Source organism: Coregonus lavaretus (genome assembly GCF_964263955.1).
Source record: "Coregonus lavaretus genome assembly, chromosome: 25".
NCBI classification, from domain to species: Eukaryota; Metazoa; Chordata; class Actinopteri; order Salmoniformes; family Salmonidae; genus Coregonus; species Coregonus lavaretus.
The window spans coordinates 42,134,842-42,154,266 of record NC_140012.1 but is presented as its reverse complement, the minus strand read 5'-3'; the positions used below and the strand labels follow the sequence as shown (position 1 = coordinate 42,154,266).

Sequence of the window (19,425 nt, the reverse complement as noted above, 5' to 3'; positions counted from 1 at the left end):
TACAATTCATAACATATTGTACGAATTGCAATTTGTAACACATCATACTAATTGTAATTCGTAACATATCATACAAAATGGATGATGGACATCCACAAATTAATACATACCACAGGAGATGTAACATATAATATTATTTGGGGGATTTACATTTACTATGTTACGTCTACCTCTGAGTCCAGGTTGCATAATGTAGAATAGATTCAAACTAGGTGATTCACTGTAGCCGACATTAGCTCTATGTAAAGTTGCAAGACACGTAAGATGTAAGACATAGTTCAGTTACACAAACAGACATCAATCAGGTCATTTTAATTTTAGACTGAGGCAAAGGAAGAACACCTGTTCCTGTCACTATACATAGGCATATCTTAAGCCTCAACTAGGCTAATTACCCTCCTACAACATCAGAAAATGAAAAGGAAAGATAGCTGATGTCTCAGAAGAGACATTTACACCATACTGTATGTGTGTTATTGTCTTTCTAAATATGTTCTATTGAATAACATGTAAAGCTGTTGCATTGTTTGAGAGGAGAGTTTGCATTGTACTGTATATTACACTACACTGTATCCTGTGCATATGACAAATGCACTTGTATTTGATTTGTATGTTGGCAGTACACTGAAAAAAAGTAATAGTTCTTAAAGGGTTCTTCCTCAGCTCTTAAGGTTCTTTGGAGAACTTTTGCCTGATAAAGAACCTTTGAGTTAAGTGTGGGGTTCTTGACGTGGCATCTACGGTTCTTCGGAATTCTGAAAGGTTCTTGAAATGTATGGAAGCCTGCCGATGTGTCCCTTTCATAGCACACAGCAAATTGGCCAGTGTTAACTAGTGTTGATTTTTTCAGTGTAACATTTCTAGTGGTCATTCAATAGGTAAATTAACACTGTAAAGAGTTAAATTAACACTGTGTTGTAAAATAACCCCAGTGTTGTTGTTAACAACCAGAGTTTAACCATTATCATATTTCCCAGCATGCTCTATTGCAGGTTGATTTTTAGAATTGTTTGTTTCAATATCTATGTTTTTGCATGTACGTTGATTGATTAATTAATCTTATGCTACTCAAATATAAATAACATACATTTTTCTAAACTATTCCAATCTGTTACTTGGATTTCTTGCACCCATTAAATGGTTGTTCCGGTTTAGACGTTTAAGGTAATCTCATATCTTAGTCTTCCCAATTCTGGAAGTCATTCTGAATGCAGGTTTTTACATTTACATTTAAGTCATTTAGCAGACGCTCTTATCCAGAGCGACTTACAAATTGGTGCATTCAACTTAGGATAGCCAGTGGGACAACCACTCCTTTTTTTTTTCTTTTTTAATGGGGGGGTGGGGGAGGGGGGGGTAGAAGGATTACTGTTATACTATTCCAGGTATTCCTTAAACATTTACATTTTACATTTTAGTCATTTAGCAGACGCTCTTATCCAGAGCGACTTACAGGAGCAATTAGGGTTAAGTGCCTTGCTCAAGGGCGCATTTACGTCATTTAGCAGACGCTCTTATCCAGAGCGACTCACCAATTGGTGCGTTCACCCTATAGCCAGTGGGATAACCACTTTACAATTTTGGGGGGGGGGGGTAGAAGGATTACTTTATCCTATCCCAGGTATTCCTTAAAGAGGTGGGGTTTCAAATGCCTCCGGAAGGTGGTGAGTGACTCCGCTGTCCTGGCGTCGTGAGGGAGCTTGTTCCACCATTGGGGTGCCAGAGCAGCGAACAGTTTTGACTGGGCTGAGCGGGAACTATGCTTCCGCAGAGGAAGGGGAGCCAGCAGGCCAGAGGTGGATGAACGCAATGCCCTCGTTTGGGTGTAGGGACCTTAAAGAGGTAGGTTTCAAGTGAATATAAATTCAAAATGTTGGATTACCCACTCTTGCAAAATTCCAATTAGGAATTACACATCACTTTGCAAGCCAGCATAATGTGACTTGCAGGCCTGATGTGGCCTGTAAACCATGACTTTCAGGCCACTGTATTAGGGTAAAACTAGGCCCTCAAAAGAAGGCCTTATGAAATATGTATTGTATTATCTTGAATAATTACATTTTAATAACTATTTACTTATGATCTCACTTGTTGAAGGCCACCGGATTGAAAATTAATGAACGCAACAACCATGTCTCTGTCACTAGCAAACACAGTCATGGGTGGTACTGGTATCGCAAAAATTCACTCAAAAGGCACCCTGGGAAATATGCAAATAAGGCATGAATCCCTACAGCAGGGCTATTCAATTCCGGTCCTGGAGGGCCAAAACATTTCTGGTTTGGGATGTTTGTATGGTTCTTCAAAGAACCATCCCATTTATGGTTCTTCAGAGACCCTAAAATGGTTCCCCCATGGTATCGCTCTCAATAACCTTAGTTGGTTCCAACTTGCACCTTTATTTTTAAGAGTGTAGTCTAGGTGGGTCTCTAAATAATGCTAATTTAACCATTATCCTATTTGTTTAAAATGGAATTTACTGCTACAAAGGCAAATATTAAAATAAAAGCTTATTCCAAATGAAACGAACACCCCCACCTCTCTGTCATGTTATTTTTTTTAATTATCCTTTGTGGCTGCACCCGGGACAGTCCCATATTTCATCCCCTTTTCAAGTGTCTTGACTTTGTTTTTACAAAAAGGTCAATTTGTCAGCAACACGCACCAATTAATTTGGGCTAGAAGAGTGTAGGCCTAATGACAATCGCAGAATTTCACTTTTTTTGTGTTTTCAAACAGATGTCTCTTTCCATTCATTACATTTTAGTCATTTAGCAGACGCTCTTATCCAGAGCGACTTAGTTAGTGAGTGCATACATTTTCATACTGGCCCCCCGTGGGAATCGAACCCACAACCCTGGCGTTGCAAGCGCCATGCTCTACCAACTGTTCATAAAGAATTTTGAGAACCCCCGAATGGCACGTTATAATTCGTACTCTGCTCACATACGGCCTTGTGTCAATTAAGAACAGTTGACTAAATCAGTGGTTCTCAATTCTCTCTTCAGGGACTCCCAGCCATTGCAGGGCTAGCACACCTGATTCAACTTCTCAATTAACACAATAATAACGCCTTAGGAATTGTGACAATATCACATGGCTAACCAGAATAAAAAACCCGGTATGGTTCTTCAAAAACATCTTTCTAGAACCATTTTCCATAAAGGTTCTAGAAAGAGCCATAGAAAAGGGTTTTATATATAGCCCCCGAAAGGGTTGTAACCGTAGCGGAACCATTTTTTTTGGTGCTAGAGTATATAGAACCTTTTTTTAATGGTTCTTTATAGAACCTTAGGAAAGGGTTCTTTATACTGTAGCACCATACAGGTTCCATTTAGAACCTTAGGAGCAAGGTTCTTTATAGAATCTTCAAAAAAAAGATTCCATATAGCACCAAAAAAGGTTCCGCTATGGTTACAAGCCAAATAACCCTAATTTAAGCCTTCAGAAAGTATTCATACTCCTTGACTTATTCCACATTTTGTTGTGTTACAGCCTAAATTCAAAATTGATTAAAATGATTTTTTTCTCTCACCCATCTACACACAATACCCCATAATGAAAAAGTAAAAATATATATATATTTGAAATGAAATACAGAAACATCTCATTTACATAAGTATTCACACCACTGAGTCAATACCTTGTAGAAGCACCTTTGGCAGCGATTACAGCTGTGAGTCTTTCTGGGTAAGTCTCTAAGAGCTTTCCACACCCGGATTGTGCAACATTTGCCCATTATTCTTTTCAAAATTCTTCAAACTCTGTCAAATTGGTTGTTGATCATTGTTAGACAACCATAGATTTTCAAGTAGATTTAAATCAAAACTGTAACTCTGCCACTCAGGACCATTCACTGTCTTCTTGGTAAGCAACTCCAGTCTAGAGTTGGCATTGTGTTATAGGTTATTGTCCTGCTGAAAGGTGAATTCATCTCCCGGTGTCTGGTGGAAAGCAGACTGAACCAGGTTTTGCAGCCACCACTATGCTTGAAAATATGTAGAGTGGTACTCAGTAATGTGTTGTATTGGATTTGCCCCAAACATAACACTTTGTATTCAGGACAAAAAGTTAATTGCTTGCTACTGTCAGGATGTCAGTGTGATGCGGTAGGACGAAGTCAGGCGCAGGACACAGAGCTAATCGAAAACGTACTTTACTCGTAGGTAACGTAAATAACATAACCTCCGCGCAGGGAGGAAACAAACCCGCTCACCAGACGACAACCAAACATGAACACGCACAACATACAGTGGGAGCCAGAGGGTTAAATAGGGAAGTAATCAATACCTAATGGGAACCAAGTGTGAACAATAAAGACAAGACAAGTAGAACACAGAAACATAGATCGGTAGCAGCTAGTACTCCGGTGACGACGAACGCCGAAGCCTGCCCGAGCAAGGAGGAGGAGCAGCCTCGGCTGAATCCGTGACAGCTACATTTGTTGCAGTATTACTTTATTGCCTTGTTGCAAACAGGATGCATGTTTTGGAATATTATTTTATTCGGTGCCAGGCTTCCTTCTTTTCACTCTGTCTACTAGGTTAGTATTTTGAAGTAACTACAATGTTGTTGATCCATCCTCAGTTTTCTCCTATCACTGCCTTTAAACTCTGTAACTGTTTTAAAGTCACGATTGGCCTCATGGTGAAAACCCTGAGCGGTTTCCTTCCTCTCTGGCAACTGAGTTAGGAAGGACGCCTGTATTTCTGTAGTGACTGGGTGTATTGATACACCATCCAAAGTGTAATTAATAACTTCACCATGCTCAAAGGGATATTCAATGTCTGCTTTTAAGTTGTTTACCCATCTACCAATAGGAGCCCTTCTTTGTGAGGATTGGAAAACCTCCCTGGTCTTTGTGGTTGAATCTGTGTTTGAAATTCACTGCTCGACTGAGGGACCTTACAGGTAATTGTATGTGTGGGGTACAGAGATGAGGTAGTCATTAAAAAATCATGTTAAAGACAATTATTGCACACAGAGTGAGTCCATGCAACTTATTATGTGACTTGTTAAGCACATTTTTACTCATGAACTTATTTAGGCATGCCATAACAAAGGGGTTGAATACTTATTGACTCATGATATTTCAGCTTTTCACCTTTAATTAATTATGGGGTATTGTGTGTAGGCCAGTGACAAAATATGTCAATTTAATCAATTCTAAATTCAGGCTGTAACACAACAAAACATGGAAAAAGTCAAGGAGTGTGAATACTTTCTGAAGGCACTGTATACAACCTTTTGTTTTTAGTGTGGCGCTTGCAAAGCCAAGGGTTGTGGGTTCGTTTTCCACAGGGAGCCAGTATGAAAAATGTATGCACTCACTAACTGTAAGTCGCTCTGGATAAGAGCGTCTGCTAAATGACTAAAATGTAAATGTATAATGTAAAATGTACATAAAACACTATGCCATTACATATTTGTAAGTTAACCTTTTCGTTTCGACCCAATAGGCTGCTGGCGTAGCTGTTACTGTCTAAGGTCTTGGCATACTCAGGGGATTGAGGATAACATTGTAGCGAATTAGAAGTGCACCATGACAGGGACTACTTACCACTACAATAATATGGTCATTAATGTATATGCTAAAAAAAGCAAGGATTTCCTTGTTACTAAAGCCAATTCTAAAGTATAGTTTCAGCAGGTCATCTAACCCAGGCATTTCAACAGGGAGACAAATCCCCTACTTTCATCTTTAAATGTAAAAACTTTATTCTCAAGATGTCTACTTTATTCTCGAAAGTTTGACTTTATTCTCCCAATTTTTTTTTTTGTTGATTCTCAAAATATTTGTTCTCTTGAAGTTGAATATTTTCAGAATATTGCAACTTTATTCTCAAAGTATTACGAGTTTTTGAAGAACTATCCCCATCACCGTTTTGTTTTCTTTTCCTCACTTCGTTTGGCCCTAATGCTCTTCCGTATAATGCACTTTTCACTGGAAATATATATTTTTTGCTTCTTTCTGTATTATATTTGACACATTTACAATAAATAGGCAGCACTGTTACAGCTTTGGCTTTCTGTTCCTGAAATACTATACCAACTCAGTAGGTGGCAGCAGGTAGTCTAGTGGTTAAGCAGGTGAGCCAGCAAACGAAGAGTTGCCATTTCGAATCCAGGGTCTGACGGGAAAAATCTGGTGCGAAGCAAGCTGGCAACCGGAGGGTGGCTGGTATCAAAATCCTAGATGCCATTGCCTGCCGTTGTGCCCTTGAGCAAGGCATTTAACCCCCCCACAACAACTGTTCCACGGGCACCCAGTGTGTGTGTCTTTTGGAGGTTGGGATTAAGCGGAAGTCAAATTTCGGTTGAACCTTAAAAGTGGACGAATAAAATTATTTTAATCTACTCTACAGTATACTGTAGAAAACATCTTTAACATGTCCATAATGTAAAATCATCAGTGCTTATCAAGGTGCTTCATCTCTGTTTGTGGTTTATTGAATTAAGAGTCTTAGTCTGTGTCCCAAATTGCACACAATTCACTATTCCCTATACACTGCATTACTTCTGAACCCCGGCCCATAGGGTTCTGATCAAAAGTATTCATAGGCAATAGGGTGCCATTCGGGATGAACACCCAGAGATTGGTGTGAAAGGCACAGCCTCCAGTTTGTGATCCTGCCTTCTGCCTGACTAAGACTACATGCTGGCGTGAGCGCTACACTGGGTAACTGTCCCAGTGAGGGTAAACAAACGCCAGCTCACACATATCATCTGTAGTGGCAGTACAGAGTGTACTGCTGCTTTAACACATTGAAAACATTGGAGTCGTTGATTTTTATTTGGAGGGGAATTTTGAATTGGATTAATGGCAGCCCTGAAGACCACAAAAGAACTCAAGAAAGAGTACCTATCTGTGAAGGACTTGGAAAAGATTTTGGATTCTTGCAAGCTGCGGTTGACCCAGATAAATGAGGTTTGGCCGAACATATTCATAGGAAATGTGTAAGTATTCATTTGAACAATAATTAATATTAACTCCATTACACTTAGTTTATAGTTCAAGAGTTTGTAAATAAAAATACTCAAGCAGTTATGGTAAACTCTATGTCAATGTCACAGTAAACAGATCAACTGTAACCCAAGGTCATATCATAGGCTACTGCAAACATCTCATGTAATGAAATATATGTATTATTTATTGTTTGTACAGTTTCTGACGAGTTGAAAACTATTTGACTAATTAATTAATGTAGCTAGTGCTGCACTGCATTCACAACAGTTCCGTCTCACCACCTTCTCTCTCTTTGTCTTACCAGGGCAATAGCCCAAAACAGGAGTGCCTTGCAGAAGCTAGGTATCACTCATGTATTAAACGCTGCTCATTCCAAGCGAGGCAGCGCAGGGGACCATAGGTTTTATGGAAACGGCTTTGTTTATTATGGTATTCCAGCAGAGGACTCAACTCACTTTGATCTGGATGTTTACTTCAAGCCCGCAGCTGATTTCATTCACAAAGCATTGAAACAACCAGATGGTAAGACTCCTATTCTAAGTCAAGTGGGGCCAATCAGCAGTTGAAACTGTAACAAAGTGTTTTGCCTGGCTCTGTTTCGGTAGAAAAGCTGGAGAAATTGAATCACTCTCTAATATATAGACAGAGCTATGGATGCAAGGACTGATCATTCATGATATCAAAATTATAGTTGTAACCATGTTTTGAGGCTATACAGTGTTTGTTTACATTTACAATGTTTACAAACATTGGAGTAAAACCAGCTTATATTTTAGGTTCTGATGGGGTACAACCGTTGTTGAACTAAGCATTTATAAGTTATATTCTTCAAGAATCAATGGTACAGATCTTTAATTTATAAGTACAAAAATGGATGTAGCAACTTCTGATTTCCCCTTTCATTTTACATTGGATATCTTTACAGGCAGAGTTATGAACACAAAAAAATATAATTTCAAGTTGCCACATTTCGTCTGCTAGGCTTTTACAATCTGGTCTATGCAAAAGCACCGACCTCAACCCATTCCCACAGTACCCAAGCCTGTCCTTGTAACGCACATTAAATAGTTAGTTATACAGTAACTATTTCCAATCCACACAGAAAAAAGAAGAATAAGAAATCTTACCTTGCAGAATGGTACTTTATAAAGTCTAACCATGGATCCTCTCAGAGAGTCTCACCACCAGAGGACAGGCAGAATGGGATTTATGTGACAGCCAAGCAGCCTAGGCCTCGCTCTCTACAAAGGCAACTTAAATGATCAAAGGCAATGAATTATGGAAACTATTTTGAGATCTCTGAGGGGAATAGAAAGGCCACAGTATGAGGCGGGCAGTCATGTATGATATTAATAAGATGGTGGCCTCTCACTAATCCCATCACTTTCTTATCTCTTCTCGGCTCTCATCTCAAAGGCCGTCATTCTAAATAAGAATTAGTTCTTAATTGACTCGCCTGGATAAATAAACGTTCAATAAATAAATAAAATATTCTCCTTTCTCCTCTTCAGGGAAGATTCTCGTCCATTGCATTATGGGTATGAGCAGATCGTCTACCTTGGTGTTGGCGTACCTCATGTTGTATTGTCACATCCCCCTCCATTGTGCCCTCCAGAAAGTAATCCAGAAGAGAGCCATTTACCCTAACAGGAACTTCCTGGCACTGCTGCTGGACCTAGATCTTCAGTTGAAGAGAACAAGGACAACATGGAGAACCTGTCTGATTCTGTAGAGATGAGAACACAGCAAAACGGACCAAATGCCACAAGTTCATATTTTTATCAGTGCACAATGAAGGAGCTTAAAAAGATGAAGTTGATTTTCAAATCAAGTGGGAATTAATTTATGTAAAATCCCTTTCTTGTGCACAAACTACCTAAAAACAAACAAGTATACCTCACCTACATACGGTATGTTGAATAAAATATGTTGCAAAATGTTTTTGATTTATATTTCATTTGATTGCTAAAGAGCTGATTGTTATTGGCATAATACACGTATGGATGGATGTTTTAAAAGTTTTCAGCGGTGTCATCAAATGAGGTCATTGGTAAACAGAGCTCAGACAACGGCTGTGTCCACACAGTGAAGGAACATCCTTCGTAGAAAGCACGAGCAGTATCTCTAAAGTTATTTTGTCGCTGCCGACAAAACCCAAACAGTGTGTCCTTTCCCACTCTCCATTCCTACTGGTAGCTCACATAACCTTGTGGGTATGCAGAAGAGATGCCAGAATTATTTTGAGCTGAGATCGTTCAGATGTTAAAATAGAACGAAAGAGATAAGGCAGATGACACTACTAGTACCTACAGCCAATTGTGCTGCTAAAAAACATGTACAAGAGCTCCTGTTTAATGAGATTATAATATGTTTTATGAGCAGTCTGTTAGAAGAATAAGTCATCTCTGCACAATATCAATTTGGCTATACACTGAGTGTACAAAACATTAGGAACACCTTCCTAATATTGAGTTGCACCCCATTTTGCCCTCAGAACAGCCTTAATTCGCCGGGGCATGGACTCTACAAGGTGTCGAAAGCGTTCCATAGGAATGCTGGCCCATGTTGACTCCAATGCTTCCCACAGTTATGTCAACTTGGCTGGATGTCCTTTGGGTGGTGGACCTTTCTTGATACACACAGGAAACTGTTGAGCGTGAAAAACCCAGCAGCGTTGCAGTTCTTGACACAATCAAACTGGTGTGCCTGGCACCTACTGCCATGCCCCTTTCAAAGGCATTTAAATATTTTGTCTTGCCTATTCACCCTCTGAATGGCACACATACACAATCCATGTCTCAGTCGTCTCAAGGCTTAAAAATCCTTCTTTAACCTGTCTCTTCCCCTTCATCTACACTGATTGAAGTAGATTTAACAAGTGACATCAATAAGGGATCATAGCTTTTACCTGGTCAGTCTATGTCATGGAAAGCGCAGGTGTTCATAATGTTTTGTACACTAAATATATATTTACATTTACATTTAAGTCATTTAGCAGACGCTCTTATCCAGAGCGACTTACAGTTAGTGAATACATTTTTGTATTTTTTTATACTGGCCCCCCGTGGGAATCAAACCCACAACCCTGGCGTTGCAAACGCCATGCTCTATCAACTGAGCTACATCCCTGCCGGCCATTCCCTCCCCTACCCTGGACGACGCTGGGCCAATTGTGCGCCGCCCATGAGTCTCCCGGTCGCGGCCGGCTGCGACAGAGCCTGGATTCGAACCAGGATCTCTAGTGGCACAGTTAGCACTGCGATGCAGTGCCTTAGACCACTGCGCCACTCAGGAGACTATATCAGGAGAATATATCAGTGTATGTCATGGAAAGAGCAGGTGTTCATAATGTTTTGTACACTAAATATATATCAGTGTATGTCATGGAAAGAGCAGGTGTTCATAATGTTTTGTACACTAAATATATATCAGTGTATGTCATGGAAAGAGCAGGTGTTCATAATGTTTTGTAAACTAAGTATATATCAGTGTATGTCATGGAAAGAGCAGGTGTTCATAATGTTTTGTACACTAAGTATATATCAGTGTATGTCATGGAAAGAGCAGGTGTTCATAATGTTTTGTACACTAAATATATTCAGTGTATGTCATGGAAAGAGCAGGTGTTCATAATGTTTTGTACACTAAGTATATATCAGTGTATGTCATGGAAAGAGCAGGTGTTCATAATGTTTTGTACACTAAGTATATATCAGTGTATGTCATGGAAAGAGCAGGTGTTCATAATGTTTTGTAAACTAAGTATATATCAGTGTATGTCATGGAAAGAGCAGGTGTTCATAATGTTTTGTACACTAAGTATATATCAGTGTATGTCATGGAAAGAGCAGCTGTTCATAATGTTTTGTACACTAAGTATATATCAGTCTATGTCATGGAAAGAGCAGGTGTTCATAATGTTTTGTACACTAAGTATATATCAGTGTATGTCATGGAAAGAGCAGGTGTTCATAATGTTTTGTAAACTAAGTATATATCAGTGTATGTCATGGAAAGAGCAGGTGTTCATAATGTTTTGTACACTAAGTATATATCAGTGTATGTCATGGAAAGAGCAGCTGTTCATAATGTTTTGTACACTAAGTATATATCAGTCTATGTCATGGAAAGAGCAGGTGTTCATAATGTTTTGTAAACTAAGTATATATCAGTGTATGTCATGGAAAGAGCAGGTGTTCATAATGTTTTGTACACTAAGTATATATCAGTGTATGTCATGGAAAGAGCAGGTGTTCATAATGTTTTGTACACTAAGTATATATCAGTGTATGTCATGGAAAGAGCAGGTGTTCATAATGTTTTGTACACTAAGTATATATCAGTGTATGTCATGGAAAGAGCAGGTGTTCATAATGTTTTGTAAACTAAGTATATATCAGTGTATGTCATGGAAAGAGCAGGTGTTCATAATGTTTTGTACACTAAGTATATATCAGTGTATGTCATGGAAAGAGCAGCTGTTCATAATGTTTTGTACACTAAGTATATATCAGTCTATGTCATGGAAAGAGCAGGTGTTCATAATGTTTTGTACACTAAGTATATATCAGTGTATGTCATGGAAAGAGCAGGTGTTCATAATGTTTTGTAAACTAAGTATATATCAGTGTATGTCATGGAAAGAGCAGGTGTTCATAATGTTTTGTACACTAAGTATATATCAGTGTATGTCATGGAAAGAGCAGCTGTTCATAATGTTTTGTACACTAAGTATATATCAGTCTATGTCATGGAAAGAGCAGGTGTTCATAATGTTTTGTAAACTAAGTATATATCAGTGTATGTCATGGAAAGAGCAGGTGTTCATAATGTTTTGTACACTAAGTATATATCAGTGTATGTCATGGAAAGAGCAGGTGTTCATAATGTTTTGTACACTAAGTATATATCAGTGTATGTCATGGAAAGAGCAGGTGTTCATAATGTTTTGTACACTAAGTATATATCAGTGTATGTCATGGAAAGAGCAGGTGTTCATAATGTTTTGTACACTAAATATATATCAGTGTATGTCATGGAAAGAGCAGGTGTTCATAATGTTTTGTAAACTAAGTATATATCAGTGTATGTCATGGAAAGAGCAGGTGTTCATAATGTTTTGTAAACTAAATATATATCAGTGTATGTCATGGAAAGAGCAGGTGTTCATAATGTTTTGTAAACTAAGTATATATCAGTGTAGGTACAGTATCTGACACATTATAATATATAACATGAATATAACATGTTATATAATGTATAATGTGTGTCTAGTCTGATTTACTGATGTACTGTATGTGGTGCATTGCATGGATAATTCCTCATTCCTCTGTTGTCAGGTGCTTTAAAACATTTTTTTTTTAAAGAACAAATGCCCCAAAGCAAAGGAGGAACTGTAATTCATGAATCCTGCAAGAGGAGGGAGGCTAGAGGTGAGAGGAGGTAAAAAGCAATTTTGATTTGCCCTCTGTGTTAACCATCGGGACTTTCCCGCGCACAGCATCTTTAATTACAGGAGGAGCAGCAAGGGTTATCCCGAAGGTTATGGCTTATGATAGAGAAATGAACATTCAATACTCTGGCAACAGCTCTGGTGAACATTCCTGCAGTCAGCATACCAATTACATGCTCCCTCAAAACTTGAGACATCTGTGGCATTGTTGTGAACAAAACGGCACATTTTAGAATGGTATTTTATTGTCCCCAGCACAAGGTGCACCTGTGTAATGATCATGATATTTAATCAGCTTCTTGATATGCCAAACCTGTCAAATTGTCACGTTCGTTGAAGGACGGGTCAGACCAAGGCGCAGCGTGAAATGCATACAGTGAGGGAAAAAAGGATTTGATCCCCTGCTGATTTTGTATGTTTGCCCACTGACAAAGAAATGATAAGTCTATAATTTTAATGGTAGGTTTATTTGAACAGTGAGAGACAGAATAACAACAAAAAAATCCAGAAAAACGGATGTCAAATGTTATAAATTGATTTGCATTTTAATTAGGGAAATAAGTATTTGACCCCCTCTCAATCAGAAAGATTTCTGGCTCCCAGGCATCTTTTATACAGGTAACGAGCTGAGATTAGGAGCACACTCTTAAAGGGAGTGCTCCTAATCTCATCTTGTTACCTGTATAAAAGACACCTGTCCACAGAAGCAATCAATCAATCAGATTCCAAACTCTCCACCATGGCCAAGACCAAAGAGCTCTCCAAGGATGTCAGGGACAAGATTGTAGACCTACACAAGGCTGGAATGGGCTACAAGACCATCGCCAAGCTGCTTGGTGAGAAGGTGACAACAGTTGGTGCGATTATTCACAAATGGATGAAACACAAAAGACTTGTCAATCTCCCTCGGCCTGGGGCTCCATGCAAGATCTCACCTCGTGGAGTTGCAATGATCATGAGAACGGTGAGGAATCAGCCCAGAACTACACGGGAGGATCTTGTCAATGATCTCAAGGCAGCTGGGACCATAGTCACCAAGAAAACAATTGGTAACACACTACGCCATGAAGGACTGAAATCCTGCAGCGCCCTCAACGTCCCCCTGCTCAAGAAATCACATATACAGGCCCGTCTGAAGTTCGCCAATGAACATCTGAATGATTCAGAGGAGCACTGGGTGAAAGTGGTGGTCAGATGAGACCAAAATCGAGCTCTTTGGCATCAACTCAACTCGCCATGTTTGGAGGAGGAGGAATGCTGCCTATGACCCCAAGAACACCATCCCCACCGTCAAACATGGAGGTGGAAACATTATGCTTTGGGGGTGTTTTTCTGCTAAGGGGACAGGACAACTTCACCGCATCAAAGGGACGATGGACGGGGCCATGTACCGTCAAATCTTGGGTGAGAACCTCCTTCCCTCAGCCAGGGCATTGAAAATGGGTCGTGGATGGGTATTCCAGCATGACAATGACCCAAAACACACAGCCATGGCAACAAAAGAGAGGCTCAAGAAGAAGCACATTAAGGTCCTGGAGTGGCCTAGCCAGTCTCCAGACCTTAATCCCATAGAAAATCTGTAGAGGGAGCTGAAGGTTCGAGTTACCAAATGTCAGCCTCGAAACCTTAATGACTTGGAGAAGATCTGCAAAGAGGAGTGGGACAAAATCCCTCCTGAGATGTGTGCAAACCTGGTGGCCAACTACAAGAAACGTCTGTCCTCTGTGATTGACAACAAGGGGTTTGCCACCAAGTACTAAGTAATGTTTTGCAGAGGGGTCAAATACTTATTTCCCTCATTAAAATGCAAATCAATTTATAACATTTTTGACATGCGTTTTTCTGGATTTTGCTGTTGTTATTCTGTCTCTCACTGTTCAAATAAACCTACCATTAAAATTATAGACTGATAATTTCTTTGTCAGTGGGCAAACGTACAAAATCAGCAAGGGATCAAATACTATTTTCCCTCACTGTATATGTTTATTTAACAGAATAAACATACAAAACAACAAAAGGCAACGAACCGTGACGTTGGAAGGCTGTACACTCTAACAAGCCAACTCACCGAACACAAACAAGATCCCACAACACAGGCAGGAAAACTGGCTGCCTAAGTATGATCCCCAATCAGAGACTCTGATTGGGAATCACACCCGGCCAAACATAGACATACAAAACCTAGATCTAATCATAGATCTACCACAACATAGAACTCAACATGCACACCCTGACCAAACTAACTAGAGTTATGTAGGTCAGGGTGTGACAGTACACTGGTCTGGACCTCGGCGCGCTGCTTCCCCTCACCTTCCTCCCACAATGCACCAAGCCCTCTGGACCCTGGTGTGGGAGACCCCGAACATGGAGAGAGGCTGATGTCTGGGTCTGGATCGGCAACCCTCCCGTGATGCACCAAGCCCTGTCTGGACCCTGGTGTGGGAGACCCCAAACCTGGAGAGGGGCTGACGTCTGGGCCTGGATCGGCAACCCTCCCGTGATGCACCAAGCCCTGTCTGGACCCTGGTGTGGGAGACCCCAAACCTGGAGAGGGGCAGACGTCTGGGTCTGGACTGGAGCCGCTGACCGGAGCTGAACTAGACCCCGGTGGAGTGGACTGCTCTAGCTCCGGAGTGGAGCCGCTGACCGGAGCCGGACTTGGCACCGGGGGAGCTGACTGCTCTGGCTCCGGAGTGGAGCCGCTGACCGGAGCTGGACTGGGCACCGGTGTAGCCGACTGCTTTGGCTCCGGATTGGAGCTGCTAACCGGAGCTGGACTTGGCACCGGTGGAGCGGACTGCTCTGGCTCCGGAGTGGAGCTGCTGACCGGAGCTGGACTAGGCACCGGTGGAGCGGACTGCTCTGGCTCCGGAGTGGAACCGTTGACCGGAGCTGGACTAGGCACCGATGGATCGGACTGCTCTGGCTCCGGAGTGGAGCTGCTGACCAGAGCTGGACTGGGCACCGGTGGTGCGGACTGCTCTGGCTCCGGAGTGGAGCAGCTGTCCGGTGCTGGACCAGGCACCGGTGGAACGGGCACGGGGCGTGCCGGACTGGAAACACGCACCACTGGTCTGGTGCGAGGAGCAGGCATGGGCCGGACCGGACTGGGAACACGCACCAATGGTCTGGTGTGAGGAGCAGGAACGGGCCGGGCCGGACTGGGAACACGCACCCCTTGTCTGGTGCGAGGAGCAGGAACAGGCCGGGCCGGACTGGAGACACGCACCACAGGTCTGGTGCGAGGAGCAGGAATGGGCCGGGCCGGACTGGGAACACGCACCACTGGCTTGGTGCGAGGAGCAGGCACGGTCAGGACCGGACTGGAGACATGCACCACGTCTGGGGCGAGGAGCAGGAACTGGCCGTGGGAACACACACCACTGGCTTGGTGCGTGGAGCAGGCACGGGCCGTGCCGGACTGCATACACGCACCAGTGGAGCGGACTATTCTGGCTCCGGAGTGGAGCCGCTGACCGGAGCTGGACTGGACCCCGGTGGAGCGGATTGCTCTGTCTCCGGAGTGGAGCCGCTGACCGGAGCTGGACTAGGCACCGGTGGAGCGGACTGCTCTGGCTCCGGAGTGGAGCAACCGACCGGAGCTGGATCAGGCACCGGTGGAGCGGATTAATCTAGCTCCGGAGTGGAGACGCTGACCGGAGCAGGACTGGACCCCGGTGGAGCAGAATGCTCTGACTCCGGAATGGAGCCGCTGACCGGAGCTGGATCGGGCCCCGGTGGAGCGGATTGCTCTGTCTCTGGAGTGGAGCCGCTGACCGGAGCTGGACTGGGCACCGGTGGAGCGCACTGCTCTGTCTCCGTAATGGAGCCGCAGACCGGAGCTGGACTTGACACCGGTGGAGCGGATTGCTCTAGCTCCGGAGTGGATCAACCGACCGGAGCTGGATCAGGCACCGGTGGAGCGGGTTGCTATGACTCCGGAGTGGAGCAAACTTCCGGACCCGTATCCATCCCCATCTCTGGAGCAGGACTAAACGCCTTGCCCAGCATGGGCACCGATGCAGAGGAAAATTCCAGCCCTGTAATAGGACTGGTTGCCGGCCCCAGACTGGGCATCGACACGTTTAGGAGCTCCCTGCAGGGGACCGTCGCTGGAGGTCGGGTGAGTTGTGTGGTTGGAGGAGGTGTAGAAACACCACCTCTCTGCCATCGCTCCAATGTACTCACCATGCACACCATTGCGCTGCTGAGCGCCTGGATCCTGCTCGCCTGCTGTTGGACACGTTCCTCCCAAGATTCGGACGGACCGACTGTACCTGCTGACTCCATTTTAGGTGCGTGTTTCTGTCCTGGAACTGGCTGTGCCGGACTGGGAACACGCGCCACTGGCTTGGTGCGAGGAGCAGGCACGGGCTGTGCCGGACTGGGAACTGGCGTTGAATATGTACGACTGTTCCAGTCCTTCACTCTCCGCTCCCAATCCTCCTCCAGTGAGGACTCCTCCAGGAGCCCCCATGAGTTAGGGAACAGAAACTCATCGTTGTCGTCGTCATCCTCCGACTCCCCCGTGTAAAACTGTTCCCATTCCTGTTCCCATGGTCGTAGGGACTCCAACTGGAACCCCACCGGGTGCAGTGGTCGGGGCTCTTCTCTCTCGATCCGCAGGTCTTGGAGGACCTCCTCCTCTCTCGTCAGCCCTTTCCCGGCCTCCTGCTGCCTCGTCGTCCACCCCGTGAGCCCCCCTTCAACATTTTCTCTGACCTGAGCCTCCACTGTCTCCTCCCAAGGACGGTGATCCATCCCCACCTGTGTCCAGGGTGTCTGCTCCTGGTCAAGCTGCTTGGTCCATTTTTGGTGGGATCTTCTGTCACGTTTGTTGAAGGACGGGTCAGACCAAGGCGCAGCGTGAAATGGATACATGTTTATTTAACAGAATAAACATACAAAACAACAAAAGGCAACGAACCGTGACGTCGGATGGCTGTACACTCTAACAAGCCAACTCACCGAACACAAACAAGATCCCACAACACAGGCAGGAAAACTGGCTGCCTAAGTATGATCCCCAATCAGAGACTCTGATTGGGAATCACACCCGGCCAAACATAGGCATACAAAACCTAGATCTAATCATAGATCTACCACAACATAGAACTCAACATGCACACCCTGACCAAACTAACTAGAGTTCTAGAGGTCAGGGTGTGACACAAATGCTCACTAACAGAGATGTAACAGGGATGTAAACAAATATGTGCACAACATTTGAGAGAAATAAGCTATTTGTGCGTATGGAACATTTCTGGAATCTTTTATTTCAGCTCATGAAACATGGGACCACCAATTTACATGTTGGTACAGCACTCTCACAAACAGGTGGCACACATTTTGCCTCTTACAATGCAGGCCTCAAAATATGTTAATGAGACAGAAATAACAATACCATGAAACCACTAGTGGTCAAAAGGTTTTTCCGCTCCAAGAATACGGTACGGTACTGTATTCTGGGGGGGGGGGGGGGGGATTACAATACCGTTCTAAATACAGCAATTATTTCCCTGCCCACAACATTTTCCCACAATGCACCAAGGCTTTACAGTATGTGACTGTTGATCAATGTACACATTAACTGTATAAGTCATCGTTCTGCCCAACGCATCACCGGGTTCAAACTACCCGCCCTCCAGGACACCTACAGCAGCCGATGTCACAGGAAGGCCAAAAAGATCATCAAGGACAACTACCACCCGAGCCACTGCCTGTTCACCCCACTATCATCCAGAAGGCGAGGTCAGTACAGGTGCATAAAAGCTGGGACCGAGAGACTGAAAAGCAGCTTCTATCTCAAGGCCATCAGACTGTTAAACAGCCATCACTAGCACAGAGAGGCCTGCTGCCTACATACAGACTTGAAAATCACTGGCCACTTTAATAAGTGGAACACTAGTCACTTTAATAATGCCACTTTATTAATGTTTACATATCTTACATTACCCATCTCATATGTATATACTGTATTCTATACTATCTATTGCATCTTAGCCTATGCCATTCTGACAATGACCTTGCTCATCCATATATTTATATATTCTTATTCCATTCCTTTACTTAGATTTGTGTGTATTAGGTTTTTGTTGTAGAACTGTTAGATATTACTTGCTAGATATTACTGAACTGTCGGAACTAGAAGCACAAGCATTTCGCTACACTCGCAATAACATCTGCTAACCATGTGTATGTGACCAATACATTTGATTTGATTTGATTTGAAATCACCAAGAGCGCATTGCCATTTACTGCAATTTATTGTAAATAATGAATATGGTGCTTTACTTTACTGTTAGTTTTATTGTATAATACTGTCAAAACAACAAGAACATTTTACAGTGTACCTCTCTCTCTCTCTCTCTGACTCTCTCTCTCACACACACACACACACGCACTAATATCACATGAGTGTGTGTGTGTACATTTGTGTGTACCTGTGTGAGACTGTGTGACAGATACAGAGATGGATAAAGCTATCAAGATGTTGGAGTGCACTTCCATATGCTACACAAGGCCGCTTTACAAAAGGTCACAGAAACAGATTTGGTCTCAATGACTCGTCCCCATTGACATGACAATAATTCTCCAAAGCTGAGCATCACATTAAATCACTACACCCAACTGGAATAAAAAATAAGCTGCAGCTGGCAGCTGCATTGGTAACGTTTTCTTTACAATGACAATGTAAAGGATACATTTGTATGATCCCTGTCCTAGAGCAGAATCATACAAGTCCAGCTAAATGAATGCAAATATATACAGTGTGAACAGTATATGAGGCTTCTCGCATTCCCAGTGTGTAAACGTTGCTCTCGTCTGAAGGGCTCTAGTCTGAAGGAAAAGGGGATATATTTGATTTATTATACAGTATTAGAATACTGTAGAATACTGTATACATAGAATACTGTATAATACTGTATATATAGAATACTGTATAATACTGTATAATACTGTATATATAGAATACTGTATAATACTGTATAATACTGTATACATA

At 42.7% G+C, this 19,425-nt stretch overlaps 1 protein-coding gene across 1 annotated transcript; it reads left to right on the top strand.

Annotated features, from left to right (window-relative positions):
• Positions 1 to 6,820: 6,820 nt before the first annotated feature.
• Positions 6,821 to 8,699, top strand: LOC311100376 (dual specificity protein phosphatase 13A-like; the record flags this gene model as incomplete). The annotated part of the gene is made up of 3 exons (XM_084141269.1): positions 6,821 to 6,957; positions 7,272 to 7,489; positions 8,479 to 8,699. 3 exons carry the CDS (start codon positions 6,821 to 6,823, stop codon positions 8,697 to 8,699), a joined length of 576 nt encoding a protein of 191 aa, XP_083997395.1.
• Positions 8,700 to 19,425: the final 10,726 nt, after the last annotated feature.